Source organism: Madurella fahalii (genome assembly GCF_045866475.1).
Source record: "Madurella fahalii IFM 68171 DNA, scaffold_1, whole genome shotgun sequence".
Classification (NCBI taxonomy): domain Eukaryota; kingdom Fungi; phylum Ascomycota; class Sordariomycetes; order Sordariales; genus Madurella; species Madurella fahalii.
The window spans coordinates 6,194,462-6,218,134 of NW_027263971.1; the positions used below are offsets into that span (position 1 = coordinate 6,194,462).

Genomic DNA, 23,673 nt, shown 5'->3' on the forward strand with positions numbered 1-23,673 from the left:
TTTCTTTTTTTTTTTCCTTTTTTCCGACAATAGCTAGACGGTTATTTGAGCGGCGGCCTGCGTGGCGTTTTCGGGAGCGAGTATTCTGTCAATTTACATGTTAAATCGATGCCCTTATAGTCGAAAGGGGGATATATACTGGCATATAGACATCAGAGACTAAGTCACTTTAGTTTCCTGCTCGTCATGTGTCACCCAAGAGTCAACTCGTCTCGTGTCCGGGACTATCCCTTGCCTCATTGGATCATGTAAAACGGGTAGAATTTCTTCTATAATCTTGAACTCCCGTATCCCCGCCTCGCAATCGCCTCCCATTCCCCTTGTACGCCGTACTGAATCGAGTAGGCAACTGTCCACCGGGTTGTTGAACTCACTATTTATAACGAATCCAGGCTTGCTTTTGGTACATCCCGCATACAATCCAAAACCGGCTTGCGTCATCCCCATGTACAACCGGCATTCCGGTCTGAACCCGATACCTTCCACCGCTCATCCCGGGGGTCCCTCTTTTTCGGCTCGAGAACGTCTTCTCACTCTATATGAACCCGAAAGTCGTTGCTGTATAGGATGCTCTCCGCTTTCCTTCAACTCTCCCTTCCGTCATCCGTCTCCTTATCCCCCGAACCATGATCATGCGGATTTGACCGCCTCCTTGGCCTCTTCGACGGGATTGGCCGCAAGCGCCTTCTTCTGCGACTGGTGGTAGAGGCCGATGCGGGTGATCTGGACGATGCCGACCATGCCGAGGAAGAAGTTAACGGCCGCGAGGCTGAGTTATGAATGTCAGTTCGTGGCCCAAACCTTTTGGAACAAATGTGGAAGAGGCGTACAGATAGTTCTTGGGCTTGATGATTAAGCACCACCGCGTCCAGATCAGGCCGGTAGCAGTCAGCGCTCCGTTCTGCGTCAGCGAGAGCTTCTCGGCCGGGCGCGCAAAGTCGGAGACGCCCGCGAGGACGAGCGCCCACTTCATGACGGGGGCCCTGCACATTTGTCGTTAGTACCAATCCGGAAGACGCACAAGTGCCAGAACGGTGTAGGTTTCCTACGCCAGGGAAGGGATGAGTACCTACCAGAAGTGCACCGTCTTGAGGCCCACGGGACTGTCCCACATGCGCTTGGCCCAGGACTGGCCCTCGGCACCCGCTGCCGTGCTTTGGAAGCGGCTCTGCTTGGGACGGAAGAATTGGCGGGCGCGGAAGGCCGGGCGGGCGGCGCGGAAGAAGTTGCTTGTCGGCGACATGGCTGTTGGCTTGATTTCTTCCTTTTTGGTCTGACAGGGTGTTGCGACGGACAGGCCTGCGGCGACGAGTCGAGAGTGCGCTGGTGTTGTGGCGGCCGGACTTTGTAAGAATTCGGCGGTCGTGGCGATCAGTTCTCCCTAGACGGACTCCGGTTGTCGGACGGCCAATGATGCCGTCAATTGGACTAGGTTTTGAAGACTGCGGCAGAGTGCGTCAGTTGAGAAACCACCCAGCCGGACGCAGCGGAATGCATACAAGGAGTGGAGAGGAGTGCACTTCGTGCCCCGATTATCGAGCGCGCCAAAAGGGAGATACTGCAATTCCTCGACAAGGATTGACGCTTCTGCCCTGACGATGGGAAGCAAACTCGATGACGCTTGGACCGGTCGCTCGGTGAATCCTGTTGGGGAAATCGGGGGGAAAATGTCTGGCCCGTGGGTCGTTTTCGCGCAATCGCATAACTTGACTTTCTGCAGCCTCAGCCCCAGCCCCATTTTCACCAGCCTCATCGTTGTTCGTCGCCAAAGCCCGCTCACGTCCCTCGCTTGGCCCGGACCGCCGACGTCGCCGACGACGACCAATTGAGCCACCAATTCTCCACCTGGAAACTGTCGACAGCAGAGACGACCCAAAATGTCGGGCAGATATGCTTTCGCCAAGGGCCTGAAGGAGCTCCGGTTCCTCTTTTGCCAGACTGCCGAACACAGCTCCGCGACCCGGTGTGTATAGCCATTGAACCCAATGGGGATTCTCAAGCTAATGAGTATGTGGTGCGCAGGTCCTTCCTCACGCGAGCCTACCCGATCATGAAGAAGAACAACCCTTCGATACCCATCATGTTGCGGGAAGCTCAAGGCACTCTTCCCAAGGTCTATGCGAGATATGGTCAGTAGCTTTGGCTTGGTCGATGCAATCTTGCGGTGTTAATTCGCTGACATGCGGAGTAGAGTTCGGCAAGGAGAAGAGCCAAACATTAGAAGGTAGGATCCGGCAAAAGCAGGTTGGTAAGTCGGGGGCTAACTGGTTCGGTGCAGGTCTTTCGGACAAGCAGATTGAGGAGGCCGTCACACAGCTCGTCAAACAAGACGCATGAAGTTAGAGCACGGAAAAAAAAAGCGGTGGGTAGTCAGCACGGCTCCAGCGGGAGTGGCATGTTTATAATACCGAGGTTGTAAATATACCGATGCGGTTCGACACTCGCACGCGCGTTTCCCGACTGAGCCTTCCTTCCCGGGTATCATAGCCTGCTACGTCCGCAAGTAGGGCGAGAAAATACATCTACACAGACTACGATTGTCACGCAGCTCAAGGATCTCTTCCACCGACTTTGGGGCCGCGGGGAGTCCAAGTTCTCGAAGGAAGCAGACAGTGCCAGCACAGCTGGTTCCCGTCTGCGCACAAAGATATGCCTTGCTATTGTATTTCATCAGAATAGCCTGGTAGTCAAAGACGAGAGGAACAGAACACAAGAGTCGGTGCAGAAGCTCTTTTTCAATAACCCTAACCCTCAACAGACGGCTTGCGTAGGCAGGATTAGCTTGCGGAAGGCCCCTTTGATCTGGCTAGGTCCAGAGCTGCCTGGGGCTGGGTCGACTTCCGGCCCGGCCTTTTAGAGCTTGCTCCCTTCAGAAAACTGCTGATCGGCAGGAAATTTATTCCTTCTGTTTGTACAGCCCGCGTCCCGTCCTCACCATGTCCAGACTTTTCCGCAGCCGACATTCTACAGCCAAGCTTGCGCAAGATCACCACTCGGCTTACTCGTCGCTGTTAGACTCAGCTGCTCCGACACAGCAAGAGCCCAGCGGACGGACTCGATCCAAATCCTCACTTGGGGACCATTTCTCGAGACCATGGCTGACCGCCGCTGAAAGCCGCTCCTCTTGGACCGGGGACCGGCTTCCGACCCGGAAGCTGGTCAAGGACATGAACGGCTCGGGCCGCCCGTCCTTCTCACTTGAGCTCTCCGACACCAATGCGGAGAAGGAGAAGGGAATCGTGCGACGCCAAATCGCGAGACTAAAGGAACTCTACCGGAGGGAGAAATGATGGGGTTTCCCCGGCGTACGCAACGATGGTGGGGATGAAACTACCCCGCCACACCCTGGCCATCTCAGGCTTGGTCGTGAAGATTCCCGGCCTGTCTTGCCAAGGGTTTCGATCCGGTCAACAAGGCGTCCCAGTAGACGGTTGGGAATCGCTTCGAGGGAGAAGCCTTCTTACTGGCAGTCACTCCTCAACATCAGAACCCATCTCGACACAACCGGGGTGAAGTTGTGTGCAATCGGCCAAGGCTATGCCAAGACGGCCCGCTTCCCGCATCACTGCACCCTGTTCCGGTCGCATCCAGCATTTAAATCCCGGCACTCGGCAATCGTCTGCACTTGCCCGGTTTCTCCCCGCGTGCCGAATCACAGCAAAGGAACCGGTGCAACTCGGCCCGGGTGTGAGGCCGGTTGGAGGCGTTGCTACTGGGATCTTCTCAACTCATTCTAGCTACTCCAGACACAATTCTGCCCCGCCTCATGCCGGTCTGGACACTGAGCTTCCGCGCCTCGGCCGAAAGGGCCGGTCTCTATCTTACGCTGGGAGCTGTCGGCGTCTCGGCCGGCCTCGTCGCTGCCCTGTTCACACGGGAAAGGCGGCCAAACAAGCGATGCATCAAATCCCCGAGAAAAACCCATCTGCCGCATCTTTCCGAGGACGAGATCGCCGCGCTTCCTTACCCACCAGATGTGTTACCAGGCAGTCGGGACGTTGAGACTCCCTACGGATGCATCAAGGTCTTCGAATGGGGTCCCGAAGCCGGCGAGAAAGTTCTTCTCCTGCACGGCATCAGCACGCCGTGTGTAGCTCTGGGGACCCTCGCCGAGGGGCTAGTAAGCAAGGGCTACCGGGTCATGCTCTTTGACTTCTTTGGGCGAGGATATTCGGACACGCCCCTGGACATACCCTACGACATACGCCTGTACACGACGCAAATACTCCTCGTCCTAGCGTCGTCTCGCCTGCCATGGACCGGAGCCGACGGGTTCCATCTTGTCGGCTACTCCCTCGGCGGCGGCATCGCGGTGCCGTTTGCCCGACACTTTCCGCACATGGTGCGATCTGTAGTGGTAGTGGCGGGTGGCGGACTGATACGGTCCGAGCACGTCAGCTGGAAGAGCAGGCTGCTGTACTCGACGGACATCTTCCCTGAACCGGTGCTGCAGATGCTGATAAGGAGGCGGCTCACGCCGAGGAGGCGGGACGCCGTCACGGAGACAAAGATGGCTACCGAGGTGGTAGATGTCAAGGGAAAGCAGCCGCATGCGAGATATCAGAGGAAGGAGCACAAGGATAGCGATGCTAATGGTGGGGATGGGTTTGACAATGCGCTTTTGTTGGCCCGAAGGCCAGGGCATACGGTGTCGTCGGTCATGGGCTGGCAGTTGAGACACCACGAGGGGTTCATTCCGGCGTTCGTGAGCAGCATACGGTATGCGCCCATTTATGATCAGAACGAGGACTGGTACGCGTTGGGCCTATTACTGGCCGAAAGGAGGGAACGAGTTGGATGGGAGGACACGGAAGATGAAATGCCGGGCCTCCGGGGAGGCAAGATACTCTTGGTGCTGGGGGCGACGGATCCGGTGATTGTCAAGGAGGAGTTGATCCATGATGCCACGGCTGTCTTGGGCGAGGACGGGTTCGAGGCGGTCGTGATCGATAGCGGGCATGAGCTAGTCATGAGCAAGGGGGACGAGATAGCGAGCGTGTTGGCTAGTTTCTGGCAGAGGATGTAAATGGAGGCAATTTGGGTTGCACATATAGTAGAGTACCTTAGACGAACCATACATAAAGCGGATAGAGAATCAAGCTTATATTCATTTTCAGTGATTAACCTTGTGTAACATGGTTACCTGGGAGGGTTCAGTAGAGTAACCATGACCGGAGTTACCATTTTCGGAGCTACCATTTTCCGGGGAAATGTTTAGCTCCAGCTCTATCCGGGGACCCTGTCTCATGTCCTTCTCGACCAGATCCTCCTGGTTCTCGCCAGGACGGTAAGTATAATTCATTTTGTTTTAAATCCGCTAGCCTTCGAATGCTTGGGGGCCACAAGCGTTCTTTTTCCAGGCCATGTCATTGTCATCCCTTTCCCTGGGACAAACCCTACGCGGGAGACTTGGACCATACACTCTCTACAAGAAAGTCCAGGATGCCGTATGGTTTGCAAGGTTTGCGGCATAAATTGTAACAAATATCAGTCGGCATTTCGCTCACTGATGGAAGGAATCATGTGGGCGAGCATGTCGTCGTGAAGAGCGTCAGCGGCCATCCACGCGTCGAGAATGAGCGGGACGTCCTTCGGCGCTTTCAAAGCCGGAGCCCTTTCATACGTCCTCTCATCGACGAAATCCACGACCCAGTTAAACCAACAACCATCGTGCTAAAGCATCTTGAAGCGGACCTCTTAGAGGCATCGGTTCAGAAACCGCTCAACCGGAAAGAGATTAAGTACGTTTCGAGGCGAATTCTTGAAGCCTTGAGCATTCATCACGAGGACGGATATGTCTACACAGGTGAGATTCGCGTGAACAACGCCTCTGTCAGATTGTATTTCTGACTGAGATCCTGGAGATGTCAAACCCAGCAATATCTTCGTGAATCACAGAAAGGGCCAAAGTGAATTCAGTTCTCTGATGTCCAGATAGGTGACTTTGGCGGAAGCTATCCGGAGGATAGCGAATGGGCAAAATCGGGCACCTCTATCGGAGCACCGATCTGGAGCAGTCCAGAGGTTCTTATGGAGACTCCTTGGAACACGGCGACTGATATCTGGTCTTTTGGGGCGGTGGTAAGATGTTCCCGTCACAGCATCGAGAATTCAATATGCTAACTGTACACATCAAAAGATCATAAGCTTGATATATGGCGGTGACTTCAACATCTTCCGGCCAGAAAAGGCCCGCTACGGCGACGAAGATTACGGTGTTGAGGTGGTGAAATCACAGTTCCGATACTTCGGTCCTTTTCCGCCCAAGATCCAAGATGTTGTAAGCGACGAAACTTTGACGTCGATACTGTATCTGATGCATTTGATACTACCCGAAAAGACGACGCCATTCCGGATGGTCACGGAAAAGGAAGTTGGGAAGGAGGACAAGGAATGCATCCTAAAAATCATGCAAATGGACTAGCGCGATCGACCAACAGCGAAAGGCCTTCTCCACGATAGATGGTTTCGTGAAGAATAAGGTCGTACACAAACGGAGCGAGGCTACGTTGAACGACAAACATGCTCCGTCGATTCCCCGCAGCTTATGTCCGAGGAACGCCTAGAAAGGGGTACTGAACTCAGAAGTACTGCATGAGACCGAGGTGCAGACAGTCCAGTTACGGCGTAATCCAGCAGCCGCAGCGGCAGTGCTTCTGGCGGTTCAGATGGCAAATATGACGGTGTCGTTCAAAACCGACTTGATGTGGACGACAAAGGTAGCTTGGGCGTAGGAAGCGGTTAATCCATGTATTTTAATGGCCCACGTCAATCTAGTTGTCAGAAGGGGGTATGGAGATGTCCTATTACGTCGGTTGCCATTGTTACTAGAACAGTTCTCAAGGGAGCTTGTCGAAGAAGATCAGTGATATTTCCTCGGGGGCTTGACAAGTCCTCATCCAGGGGGCCAGCTGCATCATTTTTGGCACCCCCGCCTAATAATGTCCGCTGAAATCCCCTGTTAAACCACTGAAGCGATCTAATTGGCCGCCCCAAGCTCGCTGCAACACCCCACCTCTGCAAGGCTGAATGAAAGAAATTCCCGGGACATTGACCCAACCACCATCAATCAACCTCCAGCCGGCCGACCTCCAGAGCCCTCTTCAGCAGCTCGTGTATAATTACAACACTACTTCGGCTGCCGGAAAATCTCAATAATAACGCACCCACGGCAAAAGAAACCACAAAAACATGGCCGACAAACCCCCCACCATCCCGTCCCTAACCTTCACCCGCCCCGTCTTCGCCAAACTCTCCCCGCACCCCTACCTCCTGCGCAACCTCTCCCCGCCAGACGGCCGCAGCCCAGGAGCCCGTACCAACGGCCGCTCGCCGCGCGAGGTGCGTCCGGTGCAGATCAACGTATCGTCGCTCTCGCACGCGCACGGCAGCGCGCTGGTGCGGACGGGCGACACGACCGTCATCTGCGGCGTGCGGGGCGAGATCCTGCCGGTAACGCGGATCCCGCAGTTCCGGCCTCTTTCAAGAGCGAGATATGGGTTTAATGGCGACGACGACGGCGACGACGGCGACGACGGTGAAGAGGACGGTGGCGGGCGGGAAGACGCGAGGAAGGAGCTGAGGGATTACGACCTGCTCGTGCCCAACATCGAGCTCGCTACGGGCTCCGCCCCCCAGTTCCTGCCCGGCGTGCCGCCGACCACGCTGGCGCAGACGCTGTCGACTAGGGTGTACTCGCTCATGCACTCGACCGGGTTGGTGGGTGGCGAGGGTTTGAGGGTTTGGTTTAGGCCTCCTACGGATGCTGCTGTTGCTGCTGCTGCTGCTGCTGGAGGGGAGGGGGACGATAAGATGGAAGGGGTGGAAGGGGGTGGGGATGTGGTGGGGGAGCAGCAAGAGGAAGAGGTGGTTGCGTACTGGGTGCTGTACATTGATTTGCTGTTTGTGTCGTTTGACGGGAACCCGTTCGATGCGGCGTGGGCGGCGGTCGTGGCGGCGCTGAGAGATACAAAGTTGCCCGTCGCGAGGTGGGATCCAGACCGGGAGATGGTGGTCTGCTCGAGGACAGAGACGAGGAGGCTGGATGTGAGGGGCTTGCCGGTGGCGTGTAGCGCGGCCGTGTTTTTAGAGAAGGAGCATACCGAGGCGGGCGAGAACAGGCATTGGCTGTTGTTGGACCCGGATCGGTTGGAGGAGAGTCTGTGTAAGGAGGTGATTACGATGGTGGTGGATTGTAGTAAAGGGGAGACAAGGGTGAAGAGTATTGAGAAGCACGGTGGGACCGTCCTCGGGAGGGAGTTGATACGCGCCTTTGCCGGGGTTGCAGAAGAGAGATGGAGGGAGGTCAAGCAGGTAATGAAGTGATGGTTGGCCAAATGGTTCTCGTGGGAAAAGTTGATATCGGATTTGATACCCAATGGAAGGTTTTGGCTTAACCTATCTTTGCCGTTCTCTAGCCTGCCTTGCTCTTACAGGCTCTGGGTCCCCAGGTTCAACGTCCTCCCACTTCTTGCTATATCGCCGCTCAACACTCTCGCATTAGCTTACTAGGAGATGTTTGCCTTATTCGCTTTGGAAAGACCATCATCAAGGCCGATAATGCGAGTCTGCTATCACAACAGCTCTCTCTAGACTTGGCTAGTTTACGTTGTACGTCGGAGCAATTCGTGCACGCCAACCCGCTACACCCATTTACCCCATTAGGCCAGAGCGGCTGAGTGCGATTGATAGGTGTAACAACAGAGTGTACTGTCACTCCCATGCTGATGAGCTGGCACGGTCAAGAATCGGAGACTACGATGCGAGCAGGTGAAGCACTGCCATGGATGAATGGGTGGATGTGTCGACCTTTCGAACCGCCCTTACAGATGAATTCCAGAGCAGTAGATACAGGAGGACAGAATTGATCTGCCACTCAACTATGGGGTCCTAATGAAAGGTCCTCTGTCCCGATCGCAGTGCTGATGACGAGCAGCGATTGCGTGGTTTGTTGAGTGGTTGTTGTTTCTTTCAAAACGGGAAAAATCCCCTGCAAAGCTCAGGTATCTTTTTCTTCTCCCGGCGGGCGGAAACCGTCCGTGCGTTCTACCCGGACCGAAATCTGCCGAATGCTGGATCCAGGAGCCTGATGACGGGGCCCCACCTCGACTTCAACTTCATTCAAATTTTCGCTGCCTGCACACTCTCCTCTTCAATCGTCCATTTCCCACACAACCTGCAGAAGCTGATAACGCCAGAGAATCCTGGACTTGTAGCGGCGTGTTCGCTCCATGTAGAAATGGAATCTCTCGGCGACACCTTCTGGGATGTCGTCATCAGCGGCACCGGTCTGCAGCAGTCGCTGCTTGCGTTGTGAGTCGCGTCGAAGCTCCTAGAGCCTCGATTTGCCCGGCTGACTGACTTAGCTTTTCTTCTTCGTGAAGAGCTCTCTCGCGGTCAGGCAAGAAGATCCTACACATAGACCCGAATGACTTCTATGGCGGCGCCGAGGCTGCATTCGGTCTGCAGGATGCCGAGTCGTGGGCGGCTCGGGCCTCGGCTGACGGCGGCGGCCTCTTCAGGTCTGCCTCCATCACGAGGCCCAACGGCACTACCGGCTTGTCCTCTTCTCGATCCTACTCGCTGGCTCTGGCCCCAAGGTTGATTCATGCTCGCTCGGCGCTTCTCTCGCAGCTGGTCTCCTCACACGCCTACCGTCAAGTCGAATTTCTCGCCGTGGGGTCGTTTTTCATCCTCAAGTCTCCCGAAAGCCCGTCCCAGCAGCGTACCCTAGTCCGCATTCCCTCTACCCGCGAAGATGTCTTTTCAACTACTGCTGTCTCGAGCAAGGCGAAACGGGGGCTGATGAAGTTCCTCAAGTTCGTTTTGGATTATGAGAACCCGCCGCAGTTGGAATTGTGGCAGCAGCATGCGGATGCGCCGCTAGGTGAATTTTTGCAGAACGAGTTCAGATTGGATGCTGAGTTACAGACGTACATTGTCACCCTCACGCTCTCACTGGACGGGAAGATGACCACTAAAGACGGGCTGGCTGTCATCCGTCGCCATCTCACGTCGATGGGTGTCTATGGACCCGGTTTTGCTGCTCTCTATCCCAAGTGGGGTGGCCTCTCTGAGATTGCTCAGGTGTCTTGCCGAGCTGGTGCCGTTGGCGGGGCTGTCTATATGCTTGGAACTGGCATCAAGGCAATGGAGACTGCAGATGATGAAATCGAGCTCAAACTCACAAGCGGCGATACCGTGAGGACCCGGATGCTGGTGCGCGGTGACGACAGCCCCAGCGACCAAACAGGCATCAGCAGGCTAGTGGCCGTGATTGGCTCGTCGCTGAATTCCCTATTCGAGGTTGTCGTTGAAGGTGCACCAACGCCGGTTGTAGCAGTTATTGCCTTGCCAGCGGGTTCAATATCGACCGCGGTTGGTCAGGCATCCGAGTATCCCGTCTACCTATCTGCTCATTCCAGCAATACCGGGGAGTGTCCCGTTGGCCAGAGTAAGTTAACCCCCGGCGACGTCTTGTTCTCCGAGTACTATGATGATCTCCATTTTGAATACTTATCTACATTGTCTGAGCTACGGCACTGACGTAACCTACCTCTGACATTCTGATGTACTCCCCTTTATCATCTGCTTGTTGGCTTCCGTTGTCTTGGGATATATGCTAACTGCAGACCACTAGGCGTGCTCTATTTCACCACTCTCACAACGCCCGATTCTAGAGAAATCCTACAGAAGGCACGGGATGCCTTCCTCGGTACCCTTAGTGAAGGCCAACCCCCCGAGATACTGTACCAGCTTCAATATGAACAAAGTGGCGGCGCGCACGAGCTTCGAGCGAAAGGCTCAGTTATCACCTTCCCAGCCCCTTCTTTTTCTCTCTCGTTTGATGACTCCACCCTAGAGCCTGTCAAGGAAGCCTGGAAGAAGGTCATGGGTGACAGAGCTGTCGACGCAGAATATATGACTTTTGCGGACCGGGAAGATGCGATGGATGATGACGAGACTTACGCCTACCGGGGCTGACGGTAAGAGCGGGTTCCTGATTTATGCGATACCACCAGTGAACTTCGAGCAAGTATAAGCAATGAGTGCAATACGATTTCGATGAATGATGAGTTCAATTGATTGTCCTCGAAGGGCTAATAATATGCTCTGCTTGCCGACCAGCAATGATAACTTCTTGGTCTCCAGATTCCTTGTCCAGTTGTGAACCCCCGAATAATCCTCCCCGAAGATCAGTATCACGTCTATGCCAGATGCAGCAAATCTATCTGAAATCTGAGGGTGAAAAAAAAAAAAAAAAAAAAAAAAAAAGAATACCAGAAATCCATGAAACATCCCCCTAGTCCTTAACCCCCGTCAAAGCCCAGGTTGGAGGTCCTGCATCATGCTGCGATGCAACTCGCTGGCCACAGGGCCGCAGGTCGATATGGAAGTAGAGCAAGAGGGATTGCCTGCCGCTCGACTGCGCCAAACCGCAGATGGACGTCATGAAGAACCCCGATCGCCTCTCCAACTGCCCCTCCGCCATACTCCGCCGCCCGAGTTCCCAAGGACCATATCAGCCAACTCTGTAACTGCAACCCGCCACCACATTCATATGCCTGATTGCCCGCTCCCTATCCGAAGGGCCGGTTCAGTTAGGGGCCACCAATCACTCATTAACCTCCTGCTCCTCCTCCTCTTCATCACCCTCATGGTCGTCGCCGCCTTCCATACTCTCATCACCATCATCATCATCATCATCATCATCATCATCATCATCATTATCACCATCACCACTTTCCATACCTTCCTTCCCAGCCTCCGCTCTCACTGCCGGAGACACGTCGACCCCTAGCCGGATAGTCCCAAACGCCTTGTTCCCGCCCTGACCGTCTTGCGCCACCTTGATAACGTTCTTTGTGGCGAGCGACAGAACGTGGTAAAATGCCTGGGCAACCACCGCGCGCTTCTGGTCCGCCGAGTCAAAGAGCTGCTCAAACTCTACCCACTGTCTTTTGTTATCGCCCTCCTCTTCCTGGGGGCGGTAGCCTTTCTCTCGTGCGACGTCCTCAATGAAGTCGAGAAAGTTACGACCTTCGCGGTCGAGGGCGGCGCGCAGGACTTGTGAGGTGGGTTGAGCCTGGGTGTTGTCGTCCTGAGGAACGAAGACGGGGTCGGAGGAGAAACCTCTAGCGGAATGGAGAGGGCTGAACGCAGTAGCTCTTCCTCCGCCGTAGTCATCAGATCCAAAGACGGGCTGGTCGCTGAAGCGTTTGATTTCGTGTTCGGGGCCTGGGCCGAGAGGGTTGATGATTGTGCTATGGCGGCTGCGGATGTGCAGGGGGCTGGCGCTGACTTGCCTGCTGGGCGGTCTGCTCCCTCCGCCTTTGACAGAGGAGCTGGGGATCTGGGAGGAACCCCGGTTCCAGGGTACATCGGAAGGTATGTCCTCGGGTAGGGCGGAGGCGGCGCGTCTGCCGACCTCTACTGGGGGAATGTCGGTCTCGTCGGCGAAAATAAGACCGTCGTCAGGTTGACGGAGTTGATGTTGGTCCTGGCCATCGGCTTCTTGGTTGAGGCGTGGCCGGACGCGGCGCTGTGTGTCTTCGTCCTCCAGTTCAAGGGCTTCGAGGGCCGAGCGGCGACGACCACGGGAAGCTTCTTCGTTACAGTTATAGGGTCGCTCGACGAATATGCCGAGGAGGCGCGTCTGCAGTCCCTCGCGCGCAAACTCCGATGCCAATGGGTGGGAGAGACCAGGTACACCGGTGGGGAAACCGACGCCAGCGATGCCGCGGCCGAAGACGAGGTCGAAGGCATTCTTTCGGGCTTCGGCGGCCGTGCTTCCATGGCGTCGCTGGCTAGCCTGCTCAGCGTTGGCGAGGTAATTAGCGGACCACAGCCTGAGTTCTTGACGGGATACCTTGGTCTGGTGATCAGGTGCTAGAATTGCACGACGCCGCTGGCGTTGAGCGCGCACAGGAGCCTGGGCGGAGTTGACTCCATGTTCCATCGCCACTTCCTCTTCCTGCTGCAGTGGTTCTTGCTGTTGCTCGAACCCCTGCTGTTGCTGTGGGAAAATTGGCGGGTCAGTGGCTATGGTGTCGACACCACCGCTCATGACCACATCGCCTTCGGCATCAAAAGGAATAAAATCGTCTTGGTGCATAATAGGAGCACTCTCCTCTTCCTCTGGACGCGGAGACCGGGGAAGCTGGGGCTCGTCCACAGACGCAACCACATTGCCGTCAGCGTCAATCTCGATGCCCCAATCGTCGAATGCTGGCAGTTCCCGCTCTTCGTTGTCAAAGGGTATCAATACATCGTCGCCCTTGTCGGGGGTCATCGTGCCTGCCCGAAAAGGCCCTTGGTCGAGGGGGTTCTCGCGGCCAAACGATGCCTGCGAAAGGTCGAGACCGGCGAGAAGGGAGCGGCTAGAACTGGAGAAGGAGCTGTCCCGCTGGATTGGCGAGAGTTGGGACGACGTTTTGCGCGAGGCCTGACTGTCTTGTGGAACTACTAGATTGCCATCGTTATCGAGGTGGAAGGCAGGCAGGTCAATCCTGAGCTCAAAGTCTGGGTCGTCTTCTAAGATGAGTTCTTTGCGCCTGCCTGCAGTAAGCCTCCGTTCCAATCCCGGACGAGTATCTCGGCAGGAAATACCTCGATTTCCCAGCCTGCGGATCGAGGGCATTGTCGCTGCCACGCAGGGCGCCGTAGAAAGCCCGCATGTGGGCCTGGACCCTCTCAGCGTCGGTGAGCACATAGTGGCACTGCTGCGAATACACCCTGGAGACTCCGTAGAGTAGGCTGCCCTGGAGACGCAGTGCGATTGGCGCTCCCGGCTTGAGAATGGTCTCGCACGCCTTCTGCACATTCACGTCTTGGATAGCCTTGCGCGATATCTTTCGGGTGGAGGACCTGAGGCCGATCGTCGACACGAGCCTGGACGAACGAGATGTTATTCCCAGCTTCGGCACCTGTAATATTGTTTACACATACCAGACCGTTGCAACACCATATTGATGACTCGTTAGGACTATGTCATTCTGTCAGCAACGCAGGACGCAGTTTTGTAGTCAGACCAACTGCGAAGAGCTGCTTACTCTCGTGGCTGTAGAACATGGTGCCTGCGCCGAGTCGACGACGTCTTTAAATATTGAACGTAACGGAACCCCGTGCTGAATAGGGGGTTATTATGATGATAGGGGTTGCTGGACTAGAAGTTGGGAAAAGGATGGAGAGGAGCGCGGCGGTGGAAGAAAGGACAGGAAGAGAAGAGTTAGAAAGAAAGAAACTTTGGTGAAATTATGATTGAGTTCTCGACATGGCGCACCTTGACGCGTCAAAGCTCCGAGTGGAAGGTGTCAAGGCGACGGGACTGTCACGCTGATAAGGGATAAGGTTTGGAGAAAGGAGGGAAGGAAAGACGGGATAGAAGCAGTTCGCAGGAGCTACAAACGGCACTTACCTACAACTAACTATTACCAGGGTTAGACAATTCCTTCTTTCTCATGGAACAATACAATGAAGTTTATTACATATATATCTGTGCCATTCTGAGTTGAACGGTCTATTGTCGGTATGTAGTGATAGAGGCTTCCTAAGTGGTGGCATTAGTATTAGGCTTAGCGGTCTTGAGCTTTGCAGCTGTGCATCACGACGTCGAGATGGCTTTACCTGCACCATAGGCCTATCAGCTAGGAGTTTCTGGGTGGTGAAGGGGGGTTGAAACTGCTATGCTGAACTTATTCTCGACGATAGCGTAGACAGCTCAAGACCACGGCACCTCCGCTGGCTGCTCTTGACTATATCTCCCCGGGTAAATTTTCCACCATGGAGTTTCTCCGTACACGAGCACACATCACGGTCCCTAAATGTTGGGTTGGGTACCCGAATCTGATCCGTAGAACTCATTGGCGCAGAATACATGGACGAAGTGTTTCTCGCATGTCGTTTCCACCTCGGTGCCACCAGTGATTTTTGGGATGGACGAGAATCAGAGAGAAGTTCTTCATCAGGAACCAAGACGACAAGGGCGATCGCAACTTTGTGGCCAAGTTATCCAACATCGTGGGCGTTACCGACTGGGAATGGACCCAGGCGGTGTCGAAACAAGAAGCCACCTCTTCATTGTGCATGATGTGGTCGTTAGACCGTTTCTATAAAGCATCCAGCGAGCTGTCGAGCAAGTAGGTGCTCTTTGTTGACATGCTCTGATACGACCTTGCCCATTGTGTGATGCAGGATAGGAAAGTGCAGAGATTTTATTTTGGACTCAAGCTTTCCAGCGGAGCGCACGGCGGTTGGAGACACTTGTGGAGTTCGTTGCTGGTCTTCGTTGAGCCTTTGATGACAGAGACGAAGGATACGAGGATTGGAAGGCCAAAACTATCTCAGAGAACGGGGTTGGAGCGAGCTTAGTGTAAATTAATTAAGAGCAAGCCTTGCCACTTAAAGATGGTCCGGATAAACGTTCCTCAACAGCAGTTCGAACATCTAATTATAGTGAGGTTGTTGTCCGATTCCTTGCATGAAACTGGTGTAGAACATTAAAAGAATCGAGGCCTTTGGTTCTTTCAACCTTGGATAGGGTTAATAAGTAAGTGCATCGTCCTGGTGGATCGATCGATCGGTCCAAGTCCCTGCAGACGCAGCGATCGACAGGAGCGGGGTCACCCGCAGAGAGATCAAACCAATCAAAGTGCGCAAACTACTGTTTCCGAACCGGGCCCGCCGTTATCGGTTTGTCCCGCCATCAACTTTCCCACTCACGGCTGGGAGGGTCTCCGAACCGTGGACCGGGGCAATGAGAGGATTTATGAACCACATCGCGTCTTCACAACATCTTCATTTCCACTCATGCCCAGCTGAGCGAAGAACCACAAGGAATTGCGGCATGTCTGTCACTTGGCCAGATCTTGCCCAGCTTTACATTAATTCTCATCGCCGGTTGAACTCCGCTCGCTCAAAAGGTTATCAGCTCCTGACGTTCCGTTCTCTCTCGACTTCACCTCACACCTCACCCTCTACCACCCCAATAAGATCGTAAACATGGCAACCCAACCACCCTCAGAATTATCCACCCTCCCCCCGGAAATCCGCAACATCATCCTCACCTCCCCGGACCCCACGCCCTTCCGCGCCCGCACCGCCTACACCCACCGCACCTGGGCGCGCACCTTCTCGTGCCTCCCGGAGCTCCTCATCCAGCCGGAGTCGCTCGCCGAGATCGAGAAGGCCGTCTCGCTGGCGCGCCTCTGCCGCCGGCGCCTCGTGACGGTGGGCTCGGGCCACTCCCCCTCGGACCTGACGTGCACGTCGTCGTGGATGCTCAACCTGGACCGCTTCGACCGCGTGCTGGCGGCCGACCGCGCCACGGGCGTGTGCGTCCTGCAGGCGGGCATCCGCCTCCACCAGCTGAGCGAGGCGCTCGACGGGCTCGGCCTGGCCATGCCCAGCCTGGGCAGCATCAACGAGCAGAGCATCGCCGGCGCCATCAGCACCGGCACCCACGGCAGCAGCCTCCAGCACGGCCTGGTGAGCGAGAGCGTCCTGGCGCTCAAGGTGACCATGGCCGACGGCCGCACGAGGGACTGCTCGCCGCGCGAGAGGCCCGAGTTGTTCCGGGCGGCGCTGCTGTCGCTGGGCGCGGTCGGCGTGATTAGCGAGGTGACGTTTCGGGCGGTGCCGGCCTTCTCGCTGGCGTGGAGCCAGACGATCGATAGCGACGCGAGGCTGTTTGCTACGTGGGAGGGGGAGCTGTGGAGGCAGGCCGAGTTTGTGAGGGTGTGGTGGTTTCCTTATATGCGTAGGGCGGTGGTGTGGAAGGCGGATGTGGCGGGTAAGGAGGTGGAGCATTACGAGCCGCCGACGAGCTTCCAGGATAGCCGGCTGGGGTATTTGCTTTACCACAACCTACTTGCCGTGGCGAGGTGGTTTCCCAGGATTACGCCTTGGATTGAGTGGTTTGTTTTTGGACTGCAGTATGGCTTCGGGAACGGGGAGAGTACCCGCGTCAGCGGCGTCCAGCCGAGCCATAAGGCGTTCCTGATGAACTGCCTCTACAGCCAGCATGTCAACGAGTGGGCGATTCCGCTTCACAAAGGGCCGGAGGCGTTGCGACGTCTCGGAGCCTGGTTGAACCGGCTGCAGCCCGGCGACCCGGGGTATGTCGACCATCGCATCCCGTTCAGCGCCGAGGGGCTGTGGGTTCACAGTCCCCTCGAGGTGCGCGTCAGCGACACGACGGTCAAATCAAGCGCGGCGGAAGGGAACCGCCCGTACCTGGACATCACGCCTGACAATGGCCCAGCGCTGTACCTCAATGCTACCATGTACAGGCCATATTACAAGGATCCAACCTACGAGGCGACCGAGCGGTACTACAAGGCTTTTGAGTGGCTCATGAGGGACCTGGGCGGCAAGCCCCACTGGGCAAAGACGTTTACCGTCACGCCGAACGAGTTTGCCAAGTGGTATGGGAATGATTGGGCGCAGTTTTGCAAGGTGAGGGAGGAAGCGGACCCGGAGGGCATGTTTGTTGGCCCGTGGCATAGGAGGTATATCCTTGGCGAATCCGAGACTGAGGCGAAGCGGCTCCCGCTTGAGGAAGCTGGGTTCGTGCATGAGCGGGCGAGAGGTGGTGGGTTTACTGTGTTTGGGAGGCAGAACTAGGGTATTTTGGAGAGTTAGCACGGAAGTTGGCGTGTGGGACGGTAGCTATCATCATTTGTAACTATGCATGCAATCGACTTTTTAGGGAATATGGATGTCAGGCTCTGCGAGGGGTTTAATTGGGTATTATCTTGTCACTAAGTTGTCGTATAGCTTAGGGCACATCATGTCGTTCATCAGCAGTCATATTTCTAGGTCATCATGTACGTAACTATATCCAATGCTAGACGCGAGAAGCGTCCAATCTCGTCTACTATGCAAGTTCTCACCATCCGTCCTCTCATGCTTCAAGGTTTAGACGCTCTAGCATCTTGTCAATCTTGCCCAGCAAGATCTGGTAGTTGACCGCATCCGACGCAAACTCATCCTCGACGAGCTCTCCAGTTAGTGTCCTCACACCACGCACACCTCCCTGTTCACCACCGCCTTCTTTTACATCCTTCTCTTCATCACCCTGCACGACCCCCTTGTCCTCGTTATTTGTTTCCTCCCCACCAACAACGAAGCCATCCCCATTAAACTCCCCACCCACTCCCTCGTCTAGCATCTCCTCCAACCCCTCCCCCTCGAACCGCAGCCGGAAGCGCTCAGATAGGTAGTATCGTATATCGTCGAGCAACTCGATCGTGTCTGTCTCCTGTCTCTCCTTCAGCCGCGCCGCGCTCTCCCGGATCAGCTCGGCGAACTCGTCGTCGTCAATGTAATCCTCCAGCCTGCTGGCCAGGTAGCGCGCGGCAAACTCCTCGAGGCGCTGTATCTTGAGATCCCAGGCCGCGTGGATCACGTCGTAGACGTTGATGGGCTCCATCTCTACGGCCACCGCCTCCCCCCCTTCTTCTCTCGGCGGCGCCGCTTGGTTGGGGTTGGCGGGGTCTTTGAAGCTGTTGTGAGTGCGGTCTACCAGGACGTTGGAAGTGCCGCTGCCAAGCGTCGAGATGGTGACGGCGGCTTTGGTCTTGAGCTTCTCGAGGAGGAGCATGTCGGAGGCGTAGAGGAGGTCGAGGGCGTGCTCGAGCGGGCAGTCGGCCTTCTCCGTGTAGAGGAAGCGGAGGATGATTTCGAGGACCTGCGGGGTGCAGTCGACCTTGATGATGTGCAGGTGCTCGGCGTCGTGGGCCTCGAGGAAGTCGGAGGAGAACATGGTTTCGAAGTAGGGGCTGCGGATCAGGAAGGGTTTGTGCACCGGGAAGAGGACAGAGCGACGCGGACGCCGGCTTGGCGGGCTGGTGGCGGCATTGTTGTTATTCCCATTTGACGAAGAAATTATTTCTGCTGGGCCGACTGGGATGCTGGTTCCGTTGCGAACGGTTTCTGGGGCGCTGTCGACGGAGTCGTCGTCGTCGTCTTCAGATGGCTCGTCTGCTCGCAATATGCAATTGGCAAAGATGGCGTTGTGGTGCGGCCACTTCACGTCGCCTGCTTTACTTGTGTCGATAACAATCTTGTGCTTGAGAACCGTGTTGTGGAAGAAAGCTTCCACTTGTGCTTGGGCGCGCTGAACTTCGTCTTGCTGGCGCTGCCTTGCTAACCGGCGGTCGTTAATGGACAGCACGGCCTCCCAGAGCTTCTCAATCTCGAGCTGCTTGCATAGCTTGTCGATGCCCTTGAACACTTCCTCTTCGGTCACTGAACTTCGAGGACCAACAAAGTCGCGGGGGAGGTCGCCTAGGTAGAGATAGCGTAGGACGACGCGGAAAGCCTCGACAGGGATTGCGTGAGACAACTTGTACAATACAGTCTCGGGCGCATCGGCAAACTTGCGCATGAAGTATGGTGACCTGGCTGAGAGGAGGAACTTGTGCAGGCGAAACTCTTCTGTCGCGGCCGAGAGCGTAATGTCGGACGTCACGGGGGTTTCGCGGACCAGCAGTGACGTAATATGGGAGGACCACGGCTGCAAAGGGTCTGCTGTCTTGGTATAATCGTAAGACAAGAGCAGATTCCTGATCTTGTTGTTGAGCGCATTGTAGACGGCTCGTTCCCGCTCAAAAGAGTCGGGGTCGGCCAGAGCCCCTGAGTGGTCGTTAGCACCCCTGCTCAAGCCACTTGTGCAACCCTGGGCATACCTGATTCTAAGAGCAATTCTACCAACTCATAGTGACCACACAAGCTCGCCTGCTTGAGTCAACAAACCGCCTTCAAGCTCAACTCTGGTTTCTGGAGACTCACAACAATGAGCGGGGTATAGTCGTATTGATCCTTGGCGTTGATGTTCACACCAGCCGAGATTAATTCCTGGCATCGCTTCAGATCGCCGCGGCGACAGGCCAGCAAGAAGTCGTGGAACTCCTGGGACAACTCGAGGGGATGGTCGTTCCGCAGAACGCCACTGCGAATGAGCTGGTTGTCGTCTTTGAGCTTGGCTTCGAGTTCGAATTTGCGGAGTACCATTGTTTTGTTTATCCCGTTTCTCTATTTAATGACCTAAGATTCAAATAAAAATGGACAACAGATTTATATCGATACGCAATCCGTAAAGACCATCACTCAGTTGAACCAGGTCCATCTAATAAAAGACGAAAGGGGCAATTCTAATCAGTGGCGTTGCGGAGAGATCGGAGAGACAATGGAAGCACGAGCCAATTGCCCAACGGCAGTTGACATCTGGCAGCTGGCGATGGTGATGTCGCTTCCCCACAATCGGTGGGTGACGGGACGGGAACAACACAAATTCTAGAATTGCTGAGTAAGATATTCTGCCGCCCCGGAACCTACTCTCGGCGCCGTCTCCCAGCTGAAGGCGGAACGGGAACGATCCCCCGTTCTTTTTTTTGTGGGCCCCAACCTCGCCAATCCAAATTGAGCACCCGTTGCCCAGGCAGCGACGGGTCTGTTGACTTTGCTTCTGTCGACGGAGCTGTGCACAGCAGATCTGCAACCGACACCTGCTCTTTCACCAGTTGCATCCGAACAGCATCAAATTCTCCGTCTGGCCACGGGAGAGATACTAACAATAACAGGAATAATACTTGACCGCTTTTTCTGCTTTCTTGCTTATGGAGCACAGGATCCCTAATTGACACTTCGCAGTGGCTGTCCGGAATCCCTATTCACATACAACATGGCCGAAAGCGACAAGTACGAGGTGCTCGAAAAGATTGGTACGCTTCTTGGACTATGTGCAATCACGTTTGGCTGTCGCTGACATCGCCCGTCTCTCCAGGCCATGGCTCCTTCGGCGTCATCCGAAAGGTGCGCCGGAAGGCAGACGGCATGGTCCTCTGCCGGAAGGAGATCAGCTACCTCAAGATGTCCCAGAAGGAGCGCGAGCAGCTGCATGCCGAGTTCCAGATCCTGTCGACGCTGCGGCACCCCAACATTGTCGGCTACTACCACCGAGAGCATCTAAAAGCGACCCAAGACCTGCACTTGTACATGGAATACTGTGGCAACGGAGACCTCGGCAGGGTCATCCGGGACTTGGCTCAGAAGAACCAATATGCCGAGGAGTCTTTCGTCTGGAGTATCTTCTCCCAGCTTGTCACTGCTCTCTATCGCTGCCACTACGGTGTCGATCCTCCCGAGGTGGGCAAGACAGTGCTCGGATTAGGAGCGGCGGCGCGGCCGAAGGCCCCGACTGGCGGAATGACGATTTTGCATCGCGACCTTAAGCCTGAAAATGGTGGGTAGCTCGCATATGGTCTACAATCCGTTTGCGTAACCTAGACTGACCGTTGCAGTGTTCCTCGGCGAGGACAACTCGGTCAAGCTGGGCGATTTCGGCCTCTCCAAAGTCATGCAGTCGCACGACTTCGCATCGACATACGTCGGCACTCCTTTCTACATGTCGCCCGAAATCTGTGCGGCAGAGAAGTACACTCTCAAGTCCGACATCTGGTCATTGGGCTGCATCATCTACGAGCTTTGCACACGCGAGCCACCTTTCAATGCCAAGACTCACTTTCAGCTGGTTCAGAAGATCAAGGAGGGCAAGATTGCGCCGCTGCCGGCGGTCTATTCATCGGAGCTTTTCGCCATCATCAAAGACTGCCTGCGGGTCAATCCCGACAGGAGGCCGGATACCGCGACGCTTCTCAATCTGCCCGTGGTACGACTGATGCGGAAGGAGAAGGAGGTTGTCGAGTTCAACAAGACGCTGAAGGTCAAAGAGGAAGCCCTGAACAGGCGGATCCGAGAGCTCGACCAGAAGCTGGCATCACTCGACCACGACAAGGCATCTATGCGGCAGGAAATTGATGCGTCTCTCCGGAGGGAATGGGAGGTCAAGGCACGGCTCGAGATCGACCGGTTGGTTGGCCTGGAGATTGAGCAGCTCCAGAGGAAGTTCGAGCAGGAGGTACAGAACCGAGTGGAAATAGAACTGCAACTCCACAGAAAGGCGATGGCGATTCGGGACGAAGAGCGGCACGAACTATCCTCGTCGCTGTCCAAGTCCGACTACCCGCACTCCTCGGTCGGTTGCGGAAGCGCCGATGGCGAGTTTACCTCGACGACAGATCTTTCCGAGTTCTCTGTGGAGTCTCCTGACACGTCGATGCATGCACTCAAGAAGAGCACCCGCACTCCCTTCGCCCGGGCACAGACAATGTTCGCCATGGCCCCCGCTGGTACACCCATGGACATCGAGATGGCCTCGCCGTCACCAATCACCATTGCGTCGCTGTCACTATCTCCTCGCCGCAACGCTGCGACCAAAGCTCCAGTCTTGAACCCAAGCAACATCTTTGCCGCTAACAAGCAGGCCGCCGCAGATCAGTGGGAAACCGCCCACAGCCCAGTCGGCTCCGATGACGAGTCCGACGACGAGATCAACATCCCGTCCCCAACACGGATGATCAAGTCGAGCAAGAACCCCTTCACATCCAAGGGAAGGCCGCAACTCCACGCCCAAAAATCAATGCCCATCCACCACCGCCTGCAATCTAAGCAATCCATGGCGTTACAGGGCAAGACGATTCCGGCGGCCACCTCCAACCCGGATCTACATACCCTCCGTGCCATCGGGAGCAGCGGCGCGCTCCAAGACCGGAGCAATAACAACAGCAACAGCAATAGCAATAGCAGCAATAGCAGCCCCAGCCGCCGGCTCAGCAAGATCCCCTCGACCGCCAACCTCAAGACCAACAGCAGTAGCAGCAGCAGCGACCCATCCTCCCCGCTGAGCCGGAAACCGTCCATGACGAAGAAGCTTAACGGCAGCGAGCAACAAGAACCACAGCAACAGCAACAGCAACAGCCGCTGCACGGTGTCGCAGCCGCCCAGCAACCGCCGATCCTTAACAAGGTGTCCGCGCCGGGCAAGAACAACATCCGCGGCCGGACGCTGGTGGAGCTGCAGCAGGCGAGGGCGGGCGGCAGGCCGTTGAGCGCCGTGTTTGCCAGCGAGACCAGCAGCAGCGGCAGCGGCAGCGGCAGCGGCAGTCATAATCTGGTCATCAACGCGACCGTCACCAGCCCCGTGCGCGCGTTTAGGGAGCACGCGGCGGCGGCGAATCGCGGACCGCCGGCGTTGGCGTCGGAGCCGGCGGCCACGTGGGATCCGGAGCGGGACGAGATGCCGAGCCCTTTCTTGGTCAGGCGGAAGCCGATTGTTAGGGCTTGATTTTTATTTTTATTTTTCTAAAGGCAACCGAGCATCGTGAGGGAAGAAAGAGGGGAAGGAAGGGGGGTTGGGGGAAGAACTACAGATTTCTGGATCGAGCTCTGGATTTCTGTGGGGATTGAGAGATGATACCCAATTCGGTGTTGGTGTTGGGGCCGTTCGTTACCATTGTTGGCTTATTCTCCTTTTCTGTCGGTTCTTTTGTTTGTTGGTTTGTTTGCGGGTCGGTTAAGACTCGACTTGGGGGGGGGGGGGGGGGGAGTCGGGTCAGGAGTGTTGCCAGGGCGAGGAGGTGGCGCCTGGCAATGACATGATCATTGTTATATATCTCCGTCCTCTCCTTATTCTTTATATTTTTGTCGACGGCGGGAGGAGGATGTTGAGCTTAACTACTACTTATTTTCTTTTGTTAAGACACTCTTACGGAAAGGAAGAAGGCACAGGGCGTGGCGCGAAACGGGGGGGCGGGGAACAACTTATTTTCATGG

General features: G+C 55.7%; 11 protein-coding genes across 11 annotated transcripts; 8 read left to right on the forward strand and 3 right to left on the reverse strand.

Moving 5' to 3' along the window:
- Positions 1 to 630: 630 nt before the first annotated feature.
- Positions 631 to 1,243, reverse strand: MPC2 (Mitochondrial pyruvate carrier 2; the record flags this gene model as incomplete). Its single annotated transcript, XM_071057312.1, has 3 exons — positions 631 to 769; positions 831 to 983; positions 1,074 to 1,243. The coding sequence occupies 3 exons, from the start codon at positions 1,241 to 1,243 to the stop codon at positions 631 to 633; spliced, it is 462 nt and encodes a 153-aa protein (XP_070913413.1).
- A 634-nt stretch (positions 1,244 to 1,877) lies between these two features.
- Positions 1,878 to 2,337, forward strand: MFIFM68171_01891 (uncharacterized protein; the record flags this gene model as incomplete). Its single annotated transcript, XM_071057313.1, has 4 exons — positions 1,878 to 1,963; positions 2,023 to 2,129; positions 2,192 to 2,224; positions 2,279 to 2,337. The coding sequence occupies 4 exons, from the start codon at positions 1,878 to 1,880 to the stop codon at positions 2,335 to 2,337; spliced, it is 285 nt and encodes a 94-aa protein (XP_070913414.1).
- Positions 2,338 to 2,936: 599 nt separating this feature from the next.
- MFIFM68171_01892 (uncharacterized protein) lies at positions 2,937 to 3,290 on the forward strand (the record flags this gene model as incomplete). Its single annotated transcript, XM_071057314.1, has 1 exon — positions 2,937 to 3,290. One exon carries the CDS (start codon positions 2,937 to 2,939, stop codon positions 3,288 to 3,290), a length of 354 nt encoding a protein of 117 aa, XP_070913415.1.
- A 476-nt stretch (positions 3,291 to 3,766) lies between these two features.
- Positions 3,767 to 5,026, forward strand: MFIFM68171_01893 (uncharacterized protein; the record flags this gene model as incomplete). Its single annotated transcript, XM_071057315.1, has 1 exon — positions 3,767 to 5,026. The coding sequence occupies one exon, from the start codon at positions 3,767 to 3,769 to the stop codon at positions 5,024 to 5,026; it is 1,260 nt and encodes a 419-aa protein (XP_070913416.1).
- Positions 5,027 to 6,030: 1,004 nt separating this feature from the next.
- Positions 6,031 to 6,424, forward strand: MFIFM68171_01894 (uncharacterized protein; the record flags this gene model as incomplete). The annotated part of the gene is made up of 2 exons (XM_071057316.1): positions 6,031 to 6,081; positions 6,140 to 6,424. 2 exons carry the CDS (start codon positions 6,031 to 6,033, stop codon positions 6,422 to 6,424), a joined length of 336 nt encoding a protein of 111 aa, XP_070913417.1.
- A 767-nt stretch (positions 6,425 to 7,191) lies between these two features.
- MFIFM68171_01895 (uncharacterized protein) lies at positions 7,192 to 8,325 on the forward strand (the record flags this gene model as incomplete). The annotated part of the gene is made up of 1 exon (XM_071057317.1): positions 7,192 to 8,325. The coding sequence occupies one exon, from the start codon at positions 7,192 to 7,194 to the stop codon at positions 8,323 to 8,325; it is 1,134 nt and encodes a 377-aa protein (XP_070913418.1).
- Positions 8,326 to 9,238: 913 nt separating this feature from the next.
- On the forward strand, positions 9,239 to 10,983 carry MRS6 (Rab proteins geranylgeranyltransferase component A; the record flags this gene model as incomplete). Its single annotated transcript, XM_071057318.1, has 3 exons — positions 9,239 to 9,312; positions 9,384 to 10,453; positions 10,640 to 10,983. 3 exons carry the CDS (start codon positions 9,239 to 9,241, stop codon positions 10,981 to 10,983), a joined length of 1,488 nt encoding a protein of 495 aa, XP_070913419.1.
- A 631-nt stretch (positions 10,984 to 11,614) lies between these two features.
- On the reverse strand, positions 11,615 to 14,070 carry rec8 (R8 protein; the record flags this gene model as incomplete). Its single annotated transcript, XM_071057319.1, has 4 exons — positions 11,615 to 13,553; positions 13,609 to 13,890; positions 13,948 to 13,984; positions 14,052 to 14,070. 4 exons carry the CDS (start codon positions 14,068 to 14,070, stop codon positions 11,615 to 11,617), a joined length of 2,277 nt encoding a protein of 758 aa, XP_070913420.1.
- Positions 14,071 to 15,999: 1,929 nt separating this feature from the next.
- On the forward strand, positions 16,000 to 17,622 carry ALO1 (D-arabinono-1,4-lactone oxidase; the record flags this gene model as incomplete). The annotated part of the gene is made up of 1 exon (XM_071057320.1): positions 16,000 to 17,622. One exon carries the CDS (start codon positions 16,000 to 16,002, stop codon positions 17,620 to 17,622), a length of 1,623 nt encoding a protein of 540 aa, XP_070913421.1.
- A 280-nt stretch (positions 17,623 to 17,902) lies between these two features.
- MFIFM68171_01899 (uncharacterized protein) lies at positions 17,903 to 20,013 on the reverse strand (the record flags this gene model as incomplete). The annotated part of the gene is made up of 3 exons (XM_071057321.1): positions 17,903 to 19,635; positions 19,689 to 19,737; positions 19,792 to 20,013. The coding sequence occupies 3 exons, from the start codon at positions 20,011 to 20,013 to the stop codon at positions 17,903 to 17,905; spliced, it is 2,004 nt and encodes a 667-aa protein (XP_070913422.1).
- Positions 20,014 to 20,683: 670 nt separating this feature from the next.
- Positions 20,684 to 23,185, forward strand: KIN3 (G2-specific serine/threonine protein kinase; the record flags this gene model as incomplete). Its single annotated transcript, XM_071057322.1, has 3 exons — positions 20,684 to 20,723; positions 20,786 to 21,244; positions 21,303 to 23,185. 3 exons carry the CDS (start codon positions 20,684 to 20,686, stop codon positions 23,183 to 23,185), a joined length of 2,382 nt encoding a protein of 793 aa, XP_070913423.1.
- Positions 23,186 to 23,673: the final 488 nt, after the last annotated feature.